Source organism: Chlamydotis macqueenii, chromosome 4 (assembly GCF_036417535.1).
Source record: "Chlamydotis macqueenii isolate bChlMac1 chromosome 4, bChlMac1.mat, whole genome shotgun sequence".
Taxonomy (NCBI): Eukaryota; Metazoa; Chordata; class Aves; order Otidiformes; family Otididae; genus Chlamydotis; species Chlamydotis macqueenii.
In genome coordinates, this window is record NC_141559.1 from 16,164,584 (window position 1) to 16,182,049 (window position 17,466).

At 37.0% G+C, this 17,466-nt stretch overlaps 1 protein-coding gene across 2 annotated transcripts in view; it reads left to right on the forward strand.

Annotated features, from left to right (window-relative positions):
- EDNRA (endothelin receptor type A) overlaps positions 1–16,888 on the forward strand; it is a 61,592-nt gene extending 44,704 nt beyond the window's left edge. For both annotated transcript variants that reach the window (XM_086747437.1, XM_086747436.1), the window contains exons 4-8: positions 6,344–6,542; positions 10,279–10,431; positions 12,681–12,814; positions 13,209–13,317; positions 15,095–16,888. In XM_086747437.1, coding sequence (XP_086603563.1) covers positions 6,344–6,542; positions 10,279–10,431; positions 12,681–12,814; positions 13,209–13,317; positions 15,095–15,235 — 736 coding nt within the window. In that variant the 3' untranslated portion in view covers positions 15,236–16,888. The remainder of the gene's footprint in view (positions 1–6,343; positions 6,543–10,278; positions 10,432–12,680; positions 12,815–13,208; positions 13,318–15,094) is intronic.
- The last annotated feature ends 578 nt before the right edge of the window (positions 16,889–17,466 follow it).

Consider the following 17,466-nt stretch of genomic DNA (forward strand, 5'->3'; position numbering starts at 1 on the left):
AGTTCTGTAAAATATATTTTTTATCGATTTTGAGTTTACTTGATCATGTTCTAGTCCAAAATATCAGTAACTCTGATACAGAAAATACTGATAAATAAAATACATTATGTGTATTAATACAGTGATGCAAAGGTAAAAGAAACTTTAAAATTAATCTTGGTTTGGTTTTACATAAAAAGTTGATGTACAAGGTTTGCAACAGGTGAGTAACTTAGTAGTATCCATACCTGAAATACAGTTCCTTATTGCACTTGTAACTCATTAGCTGAAGTCTGAAACAAACAAAAAAAAAAAAAAAACAACGAATGTAACAGACAAGTATTCTATTGCTGGTTTTGAGTCTGAGAACTACAAAAAGAATTATATTTCTCAACTAATATCTGCCCAGCGTAAAATACAATCCCATGGACTGCTCTAAGGAATAAATCATAGACTAAGCACATATGAAATAGGGTTTGTTAGATAAGTTCTGACCAATGCAGTTTCACTAGATTTACTCCTACTGTTAGACACATTTTGATAAATTGGAAGAAACTCAGCTGAAGCTACCTCTTTATAAATGCATATATTTTTTTACAAGCACTGATTTGGTAATCCTTACAACCACCAAATGCTATTTCCATTTGAGCATAAAGTCTTGTATGGGACGAGACTCAGACTATTTAATTTCCTCCCCCAATTTACACACTTTGCCAAGGACATTCTTTATCATCTGGTGCTAGCCTAGTAAATGGTTGCAGAGAATGTGTGTTAGAAAACAGATGTACACAACCAGATTCTGATATTGGCTAACATGAAGTGAATCTAGGTTAAGTCACCATGAAATCAGGATCTAAGAGCACCTTCAACAAGTTAGGTCGGGCACTGGACATGGCATAGTCACATTAATACAAAATTCTACATCAGCTAATGTTTGCATTTTAGTATAGAAAATGATTAAACATGGAATTGTATGCTGTCACAGCTGGACTGTTTCTGCTCTACAGGAAACTTTTTTTTTTTTTCCTTTAAAAAGCTCCTGAAAACTACCTCATTTATAGTTATTTTGGGCATCAATATATGGAATTGCATTCTATGAGGTAGATAAAGATAGTCAATTAGTATAATGAATTCAGACCTCCATAGTTTCGATAATTGTTCAGTCTCTGTCCCTCTTGCAGACTACAGCATTTATTTAGAACAAGATTTTTTTTTTTTCCTGCAAGGACTTTTCTCTGTGCTAACTACATCCTATTGTGAAACTCCACTCATTACTACCCCCACCCGCAGTGACTTGCACTGACAGTGTATTAAGGTTTAACTCTGCGTGCCCAAGGGGAACAATGTCCACTCACACGCGGAGAGGGTTTTAAGAGGGAGAAGACACCAAACCAGCCATTCACCCTTCAGAGGAAGCTCAGATTTGTTTCAGATGCCTCTTGGGCATTTTTAAACTCCAGGTCACGATGGTGATGACAGTCTGACTCTTTCTGAACAGTGCCTGACTGACTAAGAGGAAGGATATTTCCCTTCCTGCGCTTTTACTCTCGCTTATGTATCAGGCGTAATGATTTTGATGAAGAAATGGTTTTAAGAGAAGTGAAGACATGGATCTCATTTGATATGTACACACCCTCATCTTGCCTCCTCCACATACAAAATTGCATAGAACAGTAATCTCGGGGTAAGTACTTTCATCTGGCCCAACTTCCAGTAAGTGTATTAGATAAGTCAAGATTTTACCACTAAAACAAAGCTCTAAGATTTACTGTATTAAGAGCTTTTCAATCAAGACACTACCAGCTATCTTTAAAATGAAGAACAGCTGTGATCTCACAACAACAAGGAATAGATTTATTTCAGCAACAGTAGCATCATTTAGGAACTGTTCTAACACTAATCTTCACAGTGACTGCTTCTTACGTCCTTGATCAAGTCTCTTCTCTTTTCTGTATTCCGTTTCCCTCTTATAAAGGGCTGATGATACTTGCAGAACAGAAATACGTTACACTAGTGGGACATTTGAACAACTGATTTTCTAACGCAGTAAAAAGGAACAGGGAAACAAAAGCACCTACTGTAAGACAGCAGGCATAGGGGATAATAGTCCACAGACAAGTTATAGTCCATGATTTAGTTTTCATATACTCCTTGACTTCATTTCATAAGGATCACAATATATTTTCTTTTAAAATTCTGATTAGATACCACTATGGTAAAATTCATCCAAATTGTTCCAAAAACTAATCTGGGCAAAAATTGCAATGATCCTGCATTAATGAGACCAATACTGGAAGGCTAAGTAGAGTTCTAGAACTATTCTTTGGAAATCACGCAGAGGACCAGATAGAAAGCCATCAGAATGATTCAGTGGCCTTACAGATCTCAATCTGTTGCTTACCAAAAATTATACTTAAGCCACTTAAATATAATATCCAAGTACTGAAATACAGATGATGTATCAGATAACCATGGGGTCTTTAGCTTAGCAAAGAAAGCTGTAATAAGAACTTATCAAACAAGGTTTCAGCCAGACAAATTCCAAATGAAAATAAGGTGCACATTTTTAACAATGAGGGTGATTAACTACAAGAAAGCACCAGGGAAGGGTAAAGGTCCTGCTTTTAATGTTCTCAGATCAAAACAGGAGGTCATTCTGAAAGAAAAGCTTTCATCAAGTTACTAGATAAGAGTGCAAAATATTTAATTGCATGTGTGTATACTTCATGACATAATGATGCCTTGTCCTTAAATATTGTGCATCTCTAAATATAAGTAGCAGGAGGGACTGCAGAGTCCAGGAAAAGCAAGTTGGAATAAATAGCTAAGAATGGGAGAAAAGGGAGGAGAAGAAAACAGAGGAGAGACAGCAGCTGAAGAACACAATATACTAAAGTTGACAGCACATACATGAGCAGTAGAAAACGAAAAGGTGAGAGAAGAGCAGCCACAACATTAAACAGAGAAAAGGAAATGACCTGGAAAAGAACCAAATGTTTTAGACAAGGTTGAAGACAAAAGGGAAACAAACAGAAAAAAAAAGAAAAGAAACACACACAGATTTTAGATTGAGGAATTAAACGTAATGCATGACGCACATATTTTATGTCAGTTCCCTGGCAGATAGCCTGTATTTTCTAAGTATGAGGGAAATAAACCCTGCAGTATTTTCCCACTCCTAGTTATGGGAGGTTTGTGGCTAGTCAAAGATCCTATATATTACATAACTCACAGAACACCCACTTGAAAAATTATCCTACCACTTTTTTTTTTCAAATCATTCTTACAGCACTGACTAAAGAGACCAATTGCAGATTAATATGCATTCAGTAAATTCTGATCTCATTGGATTCACAATTTATAACCCATTTGCTGTCACTTATAGTTACAGAAGTGCCAACACAAACTTTACATTTCTAACTTGAAAAATATGTACAGTCTACGGGCCCCTGTTTGCTAAGAACATCATTCAGTTAAGGATGAGATAGTATCATGTACCTTGTGCAGCTGATGGGACTGATTGTAAAATTCCCAGTCAGTCAAAAGTAAACTTCTAATTGATTGTTAACTTTCCAAAGTTCACAAGTATTTGTGGATTTCTGTGAAAGGTTATGTTTCTTCATTAAAGCCAAAATTTTATATTTGGTAAAATGTCGTGAGAGGACCACATTATTTAAACAAATAAATTTCAATTTTAATATGAATAAATGTATGAAGATATGATGCTGAATGTTACTTTCTCAATATAGTTTATTTGTTTCAATGCCGTCAGTGTTCCAATCTCATAAACCTCCTCCCCATGAGTGAACCATTGCCTAACTTTCTAGTATTCTTGAAGATAAGGATGCCTTTAGATATTTTTATTTTTGTCTGCAAGTCCAAAATGTAGTTTGCTTTATTATGTCCAAAATCTTTATATATACACTTCTGTTAAAATGATGTACTGAGAACCTGTCTGTAGTACACCTGTGACTATGCTGTGTATTATATTGCTATAGATATCAAAGCAAAAGTTTCTAGTCTGTTTACTGCAAGAATGATGACATACCCTGACACCTCCCAGTGATGTCCTGTAATAAATTTTTCTCGAGTTTTTGCGAGGGGCTTACAGCCTGATCTCGCATTCATGCATCTTCCTTCCTCTAACATTGAGGCTACAGGGGTTTTAATTCGCAAGTGTTCCATCCTGTTAATAAGTACATTTGCAAATGAAAGAGTGTGATACAGAAAATCAGAAGTGTCGCATGTGTGAATCCCAAATTAGTGTCTTGGTTAGAGGGGTGAGGATGCCTTTTAATAACTCTAAACCTCACTGACTGCTGTAGCCTAGGTCCTATATCCCTTAACTAATGTCTTTTTCCCATTGGGAGCTCTTCATTCCTTCCATCTTAGGAATTCAAAATCCAGTACTTCCCAGTATGCTTAAAGCATCCTAACCCAGAGTTCTCAATACTCTTTTCCTTAAACTCTTCTTATCCCTTCACGCCCACACCAAAATTCTGTATTCCTTCCAATCACTTCTCTACCATCCCACCCTAATCCTTCCACAAACTAATCCTCCAACCTAAAACTTTCTGACTTAAATCCCCTTGTTATTTCCTTCCCTTGCCAAAGCTCACTCATCACTGCAACTCAGAGCCTACACACTTGCAGATTGTATCCTCCTGGTCTGTTGCAGGCACCTCCTTTCCCCATACCTTTCACCTTCCTTGTGCCTGCTGGTATGCCCTTTTCTGCTCCAGTCATCAGCTAAAACCACCACCCTATTTGCTTTCTCTGAAAAGCTCAGCTTTGACTTGTGCCTTGAAAAGATGTTAAGAATAGAGGTAGCTGCTGCTACCAAATGTATCCAGCAGGACTCAAGAGGGCAGAAAATGAGGGGATGTCTGAGAAAGAAAATGATACTTGCCATAGTCAGGACAGTAATATGATATAGCTCCTTAAAATTTATAATCTGCTTCAGCGACTTCTTATTCTGACATTTTTAAAAACCTTTTTTCTCCTCAACTAAGACTATTTCATCAGTGGGTACCATATATCCACGTAGCCCTGTAATTCCAAATGGGAAGGTGCTATTATTCTGGGAAAGTAAAATTAGCAGTTTAGAAACTGGTACATCACCAATGACCAAAAGCTCTTCAGCATGTATTTCAGATTATTACAAGATCAAAAATATTTGGTTTTCCCACAATTTTTAGATAGCACTCTTTCCTAAATTGTTAGAAATGTTAAGCAGTTATTGCTAGACAACAGTTAAGTCTGCTACTGAAAATTTAATTAATGGATGGGTTTGTACTCTGTATTGTACACCTATCAGTATTCTCCAAATAACGTTTGACCCTTTTGACTAGAGCTGACAGACAGGTTGAGGTCTCAAAGCTAATAAAGTTCTACAAGTTCATTGAAAATTGCCAGACAAGTAGAGGAGAAAGATCCTCTCAGCTTCCTGACTGGGGGAAAGGCCACAGCCTGGTAGCAAGAATTCTCCAGCACTGGAGGGACAGAGAAGGTAAAGAGAGAAAGAGGAAAAGGGCAAAATGCATGGGCTGTATTTGAAACTCCTTTACGAGTTTTCACCTTTTACCAAGATTACAGTTATGAGATGCATACACAGAGGAAAGTAGGTTTCAATAATTCCACTTTTTACAAAGAAACTTGCTATCTAAGGGATAAAGTAGTGGGAAAATATGTTGGTTTTGGCATGTACAGACTTCTTAGCCATGTACTTTAGTTGCTCATCAGAAAGGTGATGCAGAGGCCAAGACAGCTGTCAGAGAGTCCTAACCAGCACTCAGGTGCAGTTTCAGGCAAATACAGAATATTCTGCATAAACCCTGTACTTTAACATTGAATAGTGTAAACAGAACAAATGCATTTTCATATCATGAAGAGTATTTTCACAGTATTTCATTGCATGGAAGCTGACAACTTAAGAGAGCACTTCTGTTACAGCTGAGGTAGCTGAAGGAGATAGCTGGTTTGTATCTATTAGAATGGCTTGTGTGCCTGGAAGCTTTTTTTCTTCTGTTATGTCAGTTGATCTAGTAAAAGATATAGCCTGTCCTCAACAAACCTTGCCTACTTTAATTAGAAATCTTTAGCATAGTCCACATAGCAGAATTCCACGCAATCCTGTGGCTAAGTAGAACAGTTACAGCCACCTCTCTGCTAAACACCCCTTGTTGTGCTATGCTGTGTCCTAGGTGCTTGATAACTGGCAGAGTCCCTGAACAGGCAGAAAAAAACAAGCAATACAAGTCTAAGATGTCAGCTTTAGGAACGTACTTAATATATAAAATTGAACCAAGATCTTTGAATTTAAGGAAGAAAGTGAAAGTTGGAAACTAAAGCTTGTCTCTTTCAGGTATAGAGCAGTTGCCTCTTGGAGCCGTGTTCAGGGAATTGGAATCCCTATGATCACCGCTATTGAAATTTTCTCCATTTGGCTTCTGTCCTTCATACTGGCTATTCCAGAAGCAATTGGCTTTGCTGTGGTACCTTTCAGATACAAGGATGAAGGTTATGTTACATGCATGCTCAATCCTACAAATAATTTTATGTTGGTAAGTAACATCCTTTCGTCTCTTTTTGGAATCTACAGTATATAGGTTAGACAATTAAGATGCTGGATTACAATATGCTTTATTCATCCATTAAAGTACAAAATGTATTCTAATGTATATTGGTGCAAAGAGGACCCTCCACTTACAGTGACCTCTCTCTTCTTTCAGAGATACTAAATGGGACTTAAAACATTTTTATTTCTTCACTGAGGATTCTTAATACATAAATTTGCAATACAGGCCTGCTTAAAGTACAGTCCAGATATGTACTGGTGTAGCCAGGGCCTTGGAAGGCATTGTGTTTCTAGGTGTAACATCTTGGAGCTTGTAACTGTCAAAACCCATGTTTTAACATGATTAGTCATCATTTCACATGCAGTAGCCAGCTCTTTTGGCAGACAAAGAAAAGGGTGGGGCCATGCTCTAACATAACTTCTCCTATTCTACATGCACTTACGAAGTCAAACAGAGACTAATCCCTTCATTTACAAGAAATCATGACTACTAATACGACTGACTCACATCTCCAACCTAGGTAGCTTGGGCACTGCTAGCTCTCATTTGACAGAGCAACTCAAGAGCAAGAGAGGTGCCTGAGACACATCAGGCTTCTTTGGCACTTTTTGTAGACCTCACCCTCTGTGCTACTGCAGCTTAATAGTTGCCAATACCCACATTAGCTTGTTTAAAGCACATCAGGTTAGTAGTTGTTACAGAATTAATATATCTTTACTGCACAGGGGGATAGTGAGCCTGACCTTGCACTGAGAAAATGGGAAAGTGGTATCTTAATTTTTTCTTTGTGAACCCAAAGAAGGGCCAGCCACATTCACCTAGTAAATTTCTCTGGGTGTCTCACACTTCTTGTATTGGATCAGAACACAGCTTGGCCTAGAACTGGGAAGGATAGGGCAAAATGGGGCTAGGAAATTTAGAAAATAAGAAGTGTGAATGATTAGTCTTCTTCAGAGGAACATCCCCAACTTTGGCAGGGTTACACAGACTGGGGGGATGGCAGAGCAAGAGACAATTGCAAGAGAAGACAAAAGGAATTTCCTGATAGAAATAATTAATGCAGGTGGAAACGGGAATCGCCCAGGACTTACTACATCTTTGTTTCTAAACTCTACAGGCTATATGACTGTAGATACTGTAGTTATAAAATATTATTTACAAAATGCACACTGTAGCAAATTTCCCCCTTTTAATGGCTGTTTTTCTGGCACAAATGTGCCTGGACAATCTTTGCTTCCTCTCTCCCTAAGAAAAATAATGGTTTTCTCTTCCCTTTTCTCAAAAACACTACAGTTCCAGTCTTCCATAGGCATGCTAACTTTAATTATTATTGTTCTGTTCTTAACATGGCAAGTAGCATATCTTGTTTTGTTTTATTAGCAGGAATTAGTATCTTTTGCTTGCTCAGCATAACTCAAAAGCTCCAAATCTCTGCACATCAGTTTGATTTTCAAGGAAACAAACCAGCATTTACATCCAAGCTGAAACTAAATGTTGGATGTGTCAAACTGGAGAGTGTCGTGTTTCAATGCATTGCAAGCAAGTACAAACCTGAGACTAAAATGGAAATACCATTTTAACCTTAACTATAGTGTTTACTACCACAAACACCACAACAAACAATTACTAAACTTTGGGAAGGATTTACGATTACCTTTTGTTTTTAACAGAAGCTTTATTCATGTTTAAAGTTATCCTTGAAAGACTTAAAAGATTCATGCTAGACCATAATTCCCAAGAGTCTGAGTGCACTAGGAAACTTGTTTAAAATGCACATTTCCTGTAGAAAATCAGTTCCATGTGGGCTTTCAAGAAAAACAAAACAATGTCTACTTCTCTTAAATCAACCCAATTTTGTGCTTTGATGTAAGCTTTGTGAAACTCAGATTCCACAATTAATCATTTACAGACATTTTCATGTAAGTTTTATAACTTCACGAAGCCAGGTCTTCATACAGAATTGACTCGTTGGTCAGGGTTGTGACACAACTCCATGTGTGTTTTCCTGACTGACAGGCAATGCTCACAAAAGCTGGTAGATTGATATTACAGAAAATTTTCTTGTGAATATAGCATGGATTCACACAGTACACATTTTGTTGGGCTGTCCAAACAATATGATTCTAGTCTGACTTGGGGGATTTTGCCACAGAAGAGAATTGTCTCCATGTATTTGTAATACTTTTCTCTGCAGAAGGAGTGGTAATTAGATTTCCCCTCAGTACAAACTCTTCAAATATGAGGCATTTTGTTTTCTGGTTTTCTGCTGGCAGAAGCTCTGTTCCCAGTGAGGGAAATCCTGCCCCTAAGGACAGTGCAACTATGCAGCAGACTGTGGCCCCTCCTCACAAAGGGATGAGGCTGAGGAGGAAACAAGCTAATCAACACAATTCAAAATGTCCTGAGAGGTGGGGTTGTGGCCCAGATACCTAAATTAGCAAGCTCTGTAAGCAACTGACTGTGTTGGGGCAGAGGGAGAAAAATCAAAAGAATTTCCTCTTTCTTAGTAAATCAACTTGCTAGTGTGACTAAGGCAGATTTAAATATTAACATTATTGAATACTAGTCTATTAATTGCATCTATTTTTCTTCCTCTTTCAAAGTTTAGTACCACTCAGTTTTAAATGTAAACAAGATAACAAAAGTTTGACTTTTTCAAATAGGATTCAAATAATCCTCAGTTATTAGCATTTTGACATTTGGTGTGGGAACTGCAATGTTACAAGAGCACATCCGCTAGGAATAAACAAGCTAGGGGAAAGATTGTGAGAACGAAGGTTCCCTTTTACACACATCCATCTCAGTGACTAATAATGTAGAGGCAGGAAGTATTTAAAATGTATTTCACTGCACACTTTTGGCTGAGCATAAAAGTTAAAAACCAAGATACAATATTTTCTCAAGTCTGAAAATATAATCATATACAGAAAAGAGTAATTGTAAATGCTTTGTCAAATGTAGTATTTCCCATAATACATACATGTATTAACTTAAGTCACAGCTAACACTTAAAATTACACAGCAAATTACTGCTACTCTATGAAGTCCCTCCATGTCCTGTCACAAAAGGCAAATGGTATGAAGGGTAGGCAAAGGGTTAAAAGTAACTGTACCACTAGAAGCCACCCTTCCAAAGTTTTGCATATATCAGACAAACACTTATAAAGTGGCTCCTATCTGCCCAGTACATAAGCAAACCAACTACCAATCTTTTCACTGATAACATAAAGTGATTAAACTTACAAGACATTTTGAACTTTCCTTTTTTGGAATCAGGACAGAAGCCATAGAGGTAAATGGCATTTCCTGAGACAGGCTTTTAGAAAGATTTGTTATCTCAAACTGACACTGTCTGCATTTTGGCATGTCTTTTTGATGAAACTGGATTCCAGTTTTCACGAATGAGTGTAAGTGTCCAAAAACATACCCCCAAAAAATTAATTCCAACCCAAGACAGATTGCAAAAAAAAAAAAAAAAAAAAAAAAAAAAAAAAAGGTACAGGCAGGCTGCCCATAAGGTAAAATAAATGTTTACACTGCCACAATTCTGATTTTTATGTTGGTCCAAAACAGATCAACAATAAAAAACTTTACAGAATTTGTGCTGTTTACCGATAGAGAGATACCAGCATACCAACTGTTATGCTTTCCCTGACCTTTCTGTGGTGCTTTCCATTGAATCATAAGAAAATATCTTCTCTTTTCTTTACCTTATCCACAGTTTTACAAAGATGCAAAGGATTGGTGGCTGTTTGGTTTCTATTTCTGCATGCCACTGGCGTGTACTGCCATCTTTTATACGCTAATGACTTGTGAAATGTTAAACAGAAGAAACAGCAACTTGAGAATTGCTCTCAGTGAACACCTTAAGCAGGTAAATATTAGGAACACCAATGTTTGAAAATACTCTTAATCTCTCTTTGGGTTAGTTCAGAAATGTTTCAAAGTGTACTCGAATACAGTAAATTACAGAAATAGAAAGTGAGGATGTAGGTTATTTATGACCTGAAGGTATTCATTTAAACCTGGAAAACAAGATTAAAACAGAGTATAAGAAGGTATTGAAGACAGCACGCTCAGGAAACTAGCCAGTTTCTTTCTCTTCATAACTATGTATGACAGTTGTGCTCATCTGCTCTTTGAGCTCAAATCAATGCTGGCTAAATGCTTTGAAATTCAGCTACAAAGATTTGCCAAAAAATGTTTATTTTTATTCACGAAGATATGACTCCATAGGTCCTCCCTACTTTTGGTATACTTTGATATGCAACTTTAGCTGCATGTAAAAACCAATCATAGAACAATCTGATTTAGAACAGAGTGGATTTTTTTCAGGGTTATTGCAGTGCTGCAGTACCACTACTGTAGCTGCTTTGAAAAGAGCAACAGGAGAATAGTACAAACAAATGATCATAGAGTAAAGTCACTCTCAGAACCATCAGATCTCACTTTGCTTTTTTTTTTTCAGCACTGTCTGATGTTTAATTCCTAACTGAAATTTTAGAAACAATCTGTAGCTTTTCCCCTGCGTTAATGTCAGCCCCTCAAATTCCACTCTTTCAAATTCCAGATTCACAGATGTGAATCCCTAAAGCAGTCTCCTCTGCATCAGAGTGAGGTCTCTCAGAGGTTCTTCCTCTGCTGGTTCATTCCAGATCAGGGCAGACCAGAAAATCCTCCTCTTGTGCAGATTCTCTACTGTTTCCCCTCATCAGGCCCCAGGGCCTGCAACACAGTCTGTCCTAGGGCCACACACCCACGCATTAGAACTAGAATGGTATGTACAGGGTGGGGGAATCCACCCTCCAGCTTTCCCATTCTGATGTGCAATGCCCGGTACTCAGATTGGTTGCTGGAGAATGACTTTATGCCACAATTTACAAATGATTGTCTTTTTAAGTATCACCTTTTGCCATTTTCCTTCCTTCCCTGCAACCTTGCCCACATTAATGTCTAGTCATGATTGTTTTTATGTTTTGATAAAAACTGCTATTATAAGAAAGAAGAAACAATAATAGTCATATTCAAAGCCTAACAATACTTACTGTAATCACACATTTTGCTTCAAGTTTTCTAACAAAGCCCTGCAATGCTTGTTATTACATTACAGTGGCAGTTTCAGAGGCGGTATTCTTACCCCTTTGTATGCTTCCCTGTCAAAGCCATGCCTACCAAACACCACTGGTATGCATGTTGAAAAATTCAGTAAAACATCTGTAAATCTCTAGAGCCATATAAAATGTCCATTAAATTGAAATTATTTCCTAAGTATGAAGAGATTAAACTCTAATACAGACATCTCTAAAATTTTGTTTGTAGAGGAACAATTTACTTAAGAACATCAAGATCACACCAAAAAAAATCAATATACTGTGCAGTACCCCTTTATATAACATGAGCATACTAAGTGTAAAATTATAGTTCAGAATGAATTTAACATCCTGACTAGGTACATGGTTGAATTGAACTTTTATTGCCAATTGATTTCGGTGCCTTGGGTTTTCAGATTGCCTCACATCATGCTCTGGAAGAGTTCAAGGCCAGGCTGGATGAGGCTCTGAGCAACCTGACCTAGTCAGGGATGTCCCGGCTCCTTGCAGGGGGGTTGGACTAGATGACCTTTGAAGGTCCCTTCCAACCCTAACCATTCTATGATTCTATGATTAGGTACAAGTGGTTTATCAAGCAGGTATGATCCCAGTTTCCCTGATACATGAAAAAGTTTTCTTGTAGATTATGCATGTTTCTGAAGAAAGAGGCTTATCTGAGGGATTGCCAAAAAAACTAATCCAGTAGAGAGAAATAAGGGCTGGGAAAGTAATCAGGTTCAGGAAAGCCCAGCAGTGGATTTTCCTTGACTAACATCTACAATGTCCTGGCAATGACCTGTGTGGTCCAGCTGCTCCAGTCTCAGTAATGAGCAGGTTCTGTTGAAGACGGCCAGAATGAAGAACATGACAAGCCTCATAAACAGTTCAGGGACGTCAGGTAGTCTGAAAGCTGTGCTTTGGGAATCTTTGCATGCTTTATCTAGATTACTTTGCTGCCAACATCACTACACTACAATCACATACCAATATGAATTAGGCACTCAGTCATGGTTATCTTTACTTCTTTTTCTAGCGACGAGAAGTTGCAAAGACAGTTTTCTGTTTAGTAGTGATTTTTGCTCTTTGCTGGTTCCCTCTCCATTTGAGCCGAATTTTGAAGAAAATGGTATACAATGAAAGAGACCCCAGCAGATGTGATCTGCTCAGGTACTTCATTTATTTTTTGTCAATCAATTGTTTATACTGAAAAAATATAATGCCATACATTATGTGAGAAATGTCATTGTGTACGCAACTGTGGTGTTAGAAGAGCAAGCAATTTATTTTGACTTTTCAGCTGCATTCTTTTTCAGGGTTTTCAGTTTTAATGGGGTAGCATAATTTCAATAAATGTTGTCTGTCACTATTGCAATCACTTTCTTGTGGTGTTTGTGAACTTCTGTGAGACAAGTTATTATAGATCTGGCATGGTATAAGATTAGATGGAGGGAGTTAGGTAAAAAGAGTTTCTGTGACAGAAGAGATTGTAACCACAAAGAGCACAGGTGCTTCTACAGTATATGAAAAGCTTAAATGTTTTGCTTTCTCTTTTGCTGCTTAGTTTCTTGCTGCCATTGGATTATATCAGCATCAACCTGGCAACCATGAACTCTTGTATAAACCCAATAGCTCTGTATTTTGTGAGCAAGAAGTTTAAAAACTGTTTCCAGGTAAGATTGTCTTGATAAGATTTTATGTCCAGTTAATGAATTGTATGAAACCACTTAGTTATTATCTATTTTTAGCAGCTGAGAGAAGAGGCATGCAAAGGAATGAAAGATTACAAATTGTCTAGTTTACCAGCTGGCAGCTCACATAGCACGCATACCAAATGGAAAGTGGACCTATCCACTTTATCTGAAATGCTACACCAGTAAGTTTGACATAGTCCTCATGTGTAAACATGTAAACAGAGATAGACACACTCTTGTAAATACTATTTATCTGCATGTGACATGTGCATGGAATAGAATTTTGTTGATAACATTTCCCACTCTAGATGAAGACAAAGAACACACACATAGGACACCAAGCTGTCTGCAGTTTAACAATCCCATTAACAAGTAAAATTTTCAGTCTTGAATACCAAAGCAGGCACCTGAGTTGACTTTGGCAATCAAATACACATTAAGGCTTTTACCTGCATTTTCCCCGTTCCTACAATGAAAACATTTTCAGACTAAAATAATTTCCTTGTGATACTGTGCCTCTGCAAATCCCTGTTCACCTAATAAAGGCAATACAGGAAGAAAGAAAATAAGAGCATATAGTAGTAAAGAGAGTAAGGAAATGGAAAAGGAAGACTGAAATAGCTTTATCTGCAAAGAAAAACAAAAGACAACAAGACTATACCACTAAAACTTAAGTCTGTGAATAAGCAACTCAAGCTACCAAAAAAAAAAAATTCAATAAATTAGAATAGGGCATACCTGTTCATCTGTAGCCCGCTCAGACTTACAAACTATTTTAAGGGAGTATTTTCACATGATAAGAAGTCAGCTTTCCTTTTTTGGTCCCTAATTCATCTAGGAACTGTGGAGAAGATATGCCCGAACTTGTTCTCAGCTGAAAGGGAGCAGTAACAGTGGGTACTACCAGGCTGTTCCTCATATCATTAGTTCACTCTTCCCATTTGTCCTTTCAAACAAAATTACCATCCAACAACTAGTTAAAGAATTTCCAGCTATTATATCTTAAGTTTGGCTTTACCTCTGGAACACTCCCTTCTCATTGACTTTACAGAAGCCATGGATCTACTGCTGCTATTGCCATTGCTCCTCTGAGGCCCTAACTCTTTCCCCTTAAGTAGAGATTCCACCTACACAGATTTAGGTACTAGTTTTTGTGAAGGGAGGGGAGGATAGCTGAATAATCCTTTCTGCTCCTTTCAGAAGAGACAACTGAACATACCAGCCTGTGAAGAGCCTGGGAATATGATCCTAATGACCTTCTATTCTTAACTGTGAAAAAATGATACACCTCAATATATTCACGGTCCCTTTTCCTAAACAATTTTGTCTTCTTTTAAGATGTAAGAAGAGACCTAGGTCACAGGCTGGGGAATTTTCTTTTCTCTTACATACTAAGCAGCATGCTGATCCCTAAGTTTGAAATGCAGTGATAAAGAAGGGGAAAAAACCCAACCCAGCTCTTACAACATGTATTGAGTTCTGTCAGTTCTCGGTCTATTTACCTTAGTCAAACAAATTTCCCTTTTGATACTGTGAAAGTTTTTCTTAAAAAAGAGGTACAGGCCAGGCCTATTTTGCTGCATTTCTGATATTTAATCACAAGAATTGTTTGCATTGTTTATCCAGGATAAAAAAATTTGCCTAAGTGCAGCTGTCACTCCCTTCATCTGGAATAGTCTGTTCCTTTCTGAACAAAAAAAAATGCAGCTGGCAATCTGCATAGATTTGTGTTAACTTTTTTTTTTTTAATTTCCAGTCATGTCTTTGCTGTTGCTGCTCCCAGTCTAAGAGTCTAGTGACTTCAGTGCCCATGAATGGAACAAGCATCCAGTGGAAAAATCAAGAACTAAACAATCACAATACAGATCGAAGCAGCCATAAAGACAGCATAAACTGAAAATGAAAGACTGATACCACTTCAGAATCAAACAGGAAAAAAGTCACAACAAAGCTATTTCAACAAGAATCCTAGTGACTGTTCCATAATCAATTCAGACTTGTGCACCCTTGTACATAATTCTAGAGGTGACCAAGCAGATTGACTGACTATAACTGACGTTCTGTGAAGTGAGATCCACTGGATGTCAAATCTGTCTCTAAACAGGATATTGATGTGATTATTACACCAAAAAACTGACTTGAACTACACAGTAGTTTGTGCTTCTGAACCAAGCAGGAACTGTCCAGTGTCTGTGACTGGTACAATACCATCTTTTTACCCAACAGTCACCTAGAATTAATCACTCCAGAATTTTTCAGAAGATAGCAAAATGGAATCTGTCTGTGACTATTTTCTCTCTGCCCATTTGTCTTTTAACTTTTTATTTGTGTGGTGGATATATTCCATGCACCAGTATGTTTTGCATGTTGTTGTTGTTCTTCAAGTCTATGTTGGAAAATGTTTTGGTCTACACCAGTATTTTATTTACTTATGTTACAATGGGTCAGGACATGAGCTGGACAGTTCACATTTGTAGCACTTCAGTACTCAAAAATAGGAAAAGACCATGTAAAGTAGCATCAGCATTTGGCACTTAAGCACAGATTAATACCAAAAGGTATTAATAATACAGTACTATACTGTGTTATTTATTCTAATGCTCTGTACAAAATAAACATAATAATCTATATCAGCAAAAAGAATGAAAGATGCCCATAGAGGGGCACCTTACAATGTGTTTTTAATTAACCTGCCATGTTAATTCTTAAACTATATGAACCTATTAATCTATTTAGACTATAGCTATGTTATATTTAAGTCAAAATGAGGGTCAGTGGAACACAGTGAAACATTAAAGCTGTCCAAAGAGTTCTGAGAATATGGTTATTACGATAGCAACTATGCACAACACTACTTAGACATTGAGAACATGAGGTTATAGTCATAGTGAATGCAAAACGTGGAAGCCCATAACAGCTGGATGTGCACAAGGATATTTTGTGCCTTACGCTTACAGTTTTTTTCTTACTCTCACAACATTCAAAGATTTGAATGTTAGATAGTTTATTAGAAGTGTAAACCATACAAAAGCTATGAATAATATATAGAAAATATTGCTTGCATCCATGTAAACTGGTGATATACTTATTTCCATCCATTATGGTTACATGGCAAGAAATTTCTTGTTTGGCTATAAAATTTTTTTAATATAAAATTTTTCATTACATTGAGGAATTCAATAGTGTGGTGTGATATATAATATGCCTTATGCACAAATCTGCTAGGAATTTTATAGCATCAGTTGTGCCAAGCTGAGAAGCAGTAATTAAAATTCCACAAATTTTTAAACATTTGTTACATTTCAAGTAAAAGATATAATCCTGCATATTTTTATTTACGAGGTCAAAATGCTAGTGCCTACAGTGACTCCTGCTGCACAGTTTTCCAAAATGTTTACATTCACACAAATCTTCTAAAGTATATTAAAAAAGTTCTTTAATTGGTTTATGTATTTTTGTGTGCTTTTGTCTTGTGACACATATGCATGTATAAATACAAATTGATGTTCATATGTTATAAACCTAAATACAGTCTTCTGGCATTGCTCTATTATAGTGTCTAAGAGCATGGTACTAAACGATACTTTGGTTGAATTTTATTCAAAACATTTCATCCTGATACTGTATCAAAAATCACAGCGAATGAATAACAATACTTTCCTTTGAGAAGGTTGAATTACTTGGTCTCTCTACCTCCTGACACTTTCACTGCTCTTTTGATAGAATGGATTGAGTAGATGATAAAGGTAAACAGGAAACAGATGAGGAATGGATTTAAGTTGTAAATTGCCACTTCTTTATTTCGAGGCAGGAAAAAGCTTTGTGCACATTCCCCTCTTCTCTTATTTATCTGATGGTTAGATGGACCAAAAATTTCATACTTTACCAGTAAACCTCTTTTCTACCTGTCTACATGAGACAGCAAGCAGTAGAAACAATCCAGGACAGAAACTTAAGGACTTAAATTCTACCCAAAAAATCATCTACCTGCAAAAGTTTCAGATCCTGAAATAGACCATTTTTAGGCTGTACCAGCACTGATACCCACCACAAGTCATGGAAAGCTAGCAGTTTGAAGTGTTAATGTTGAAAGGAAAAAAACATCTATTGCTTCCAAACCAATAGTTG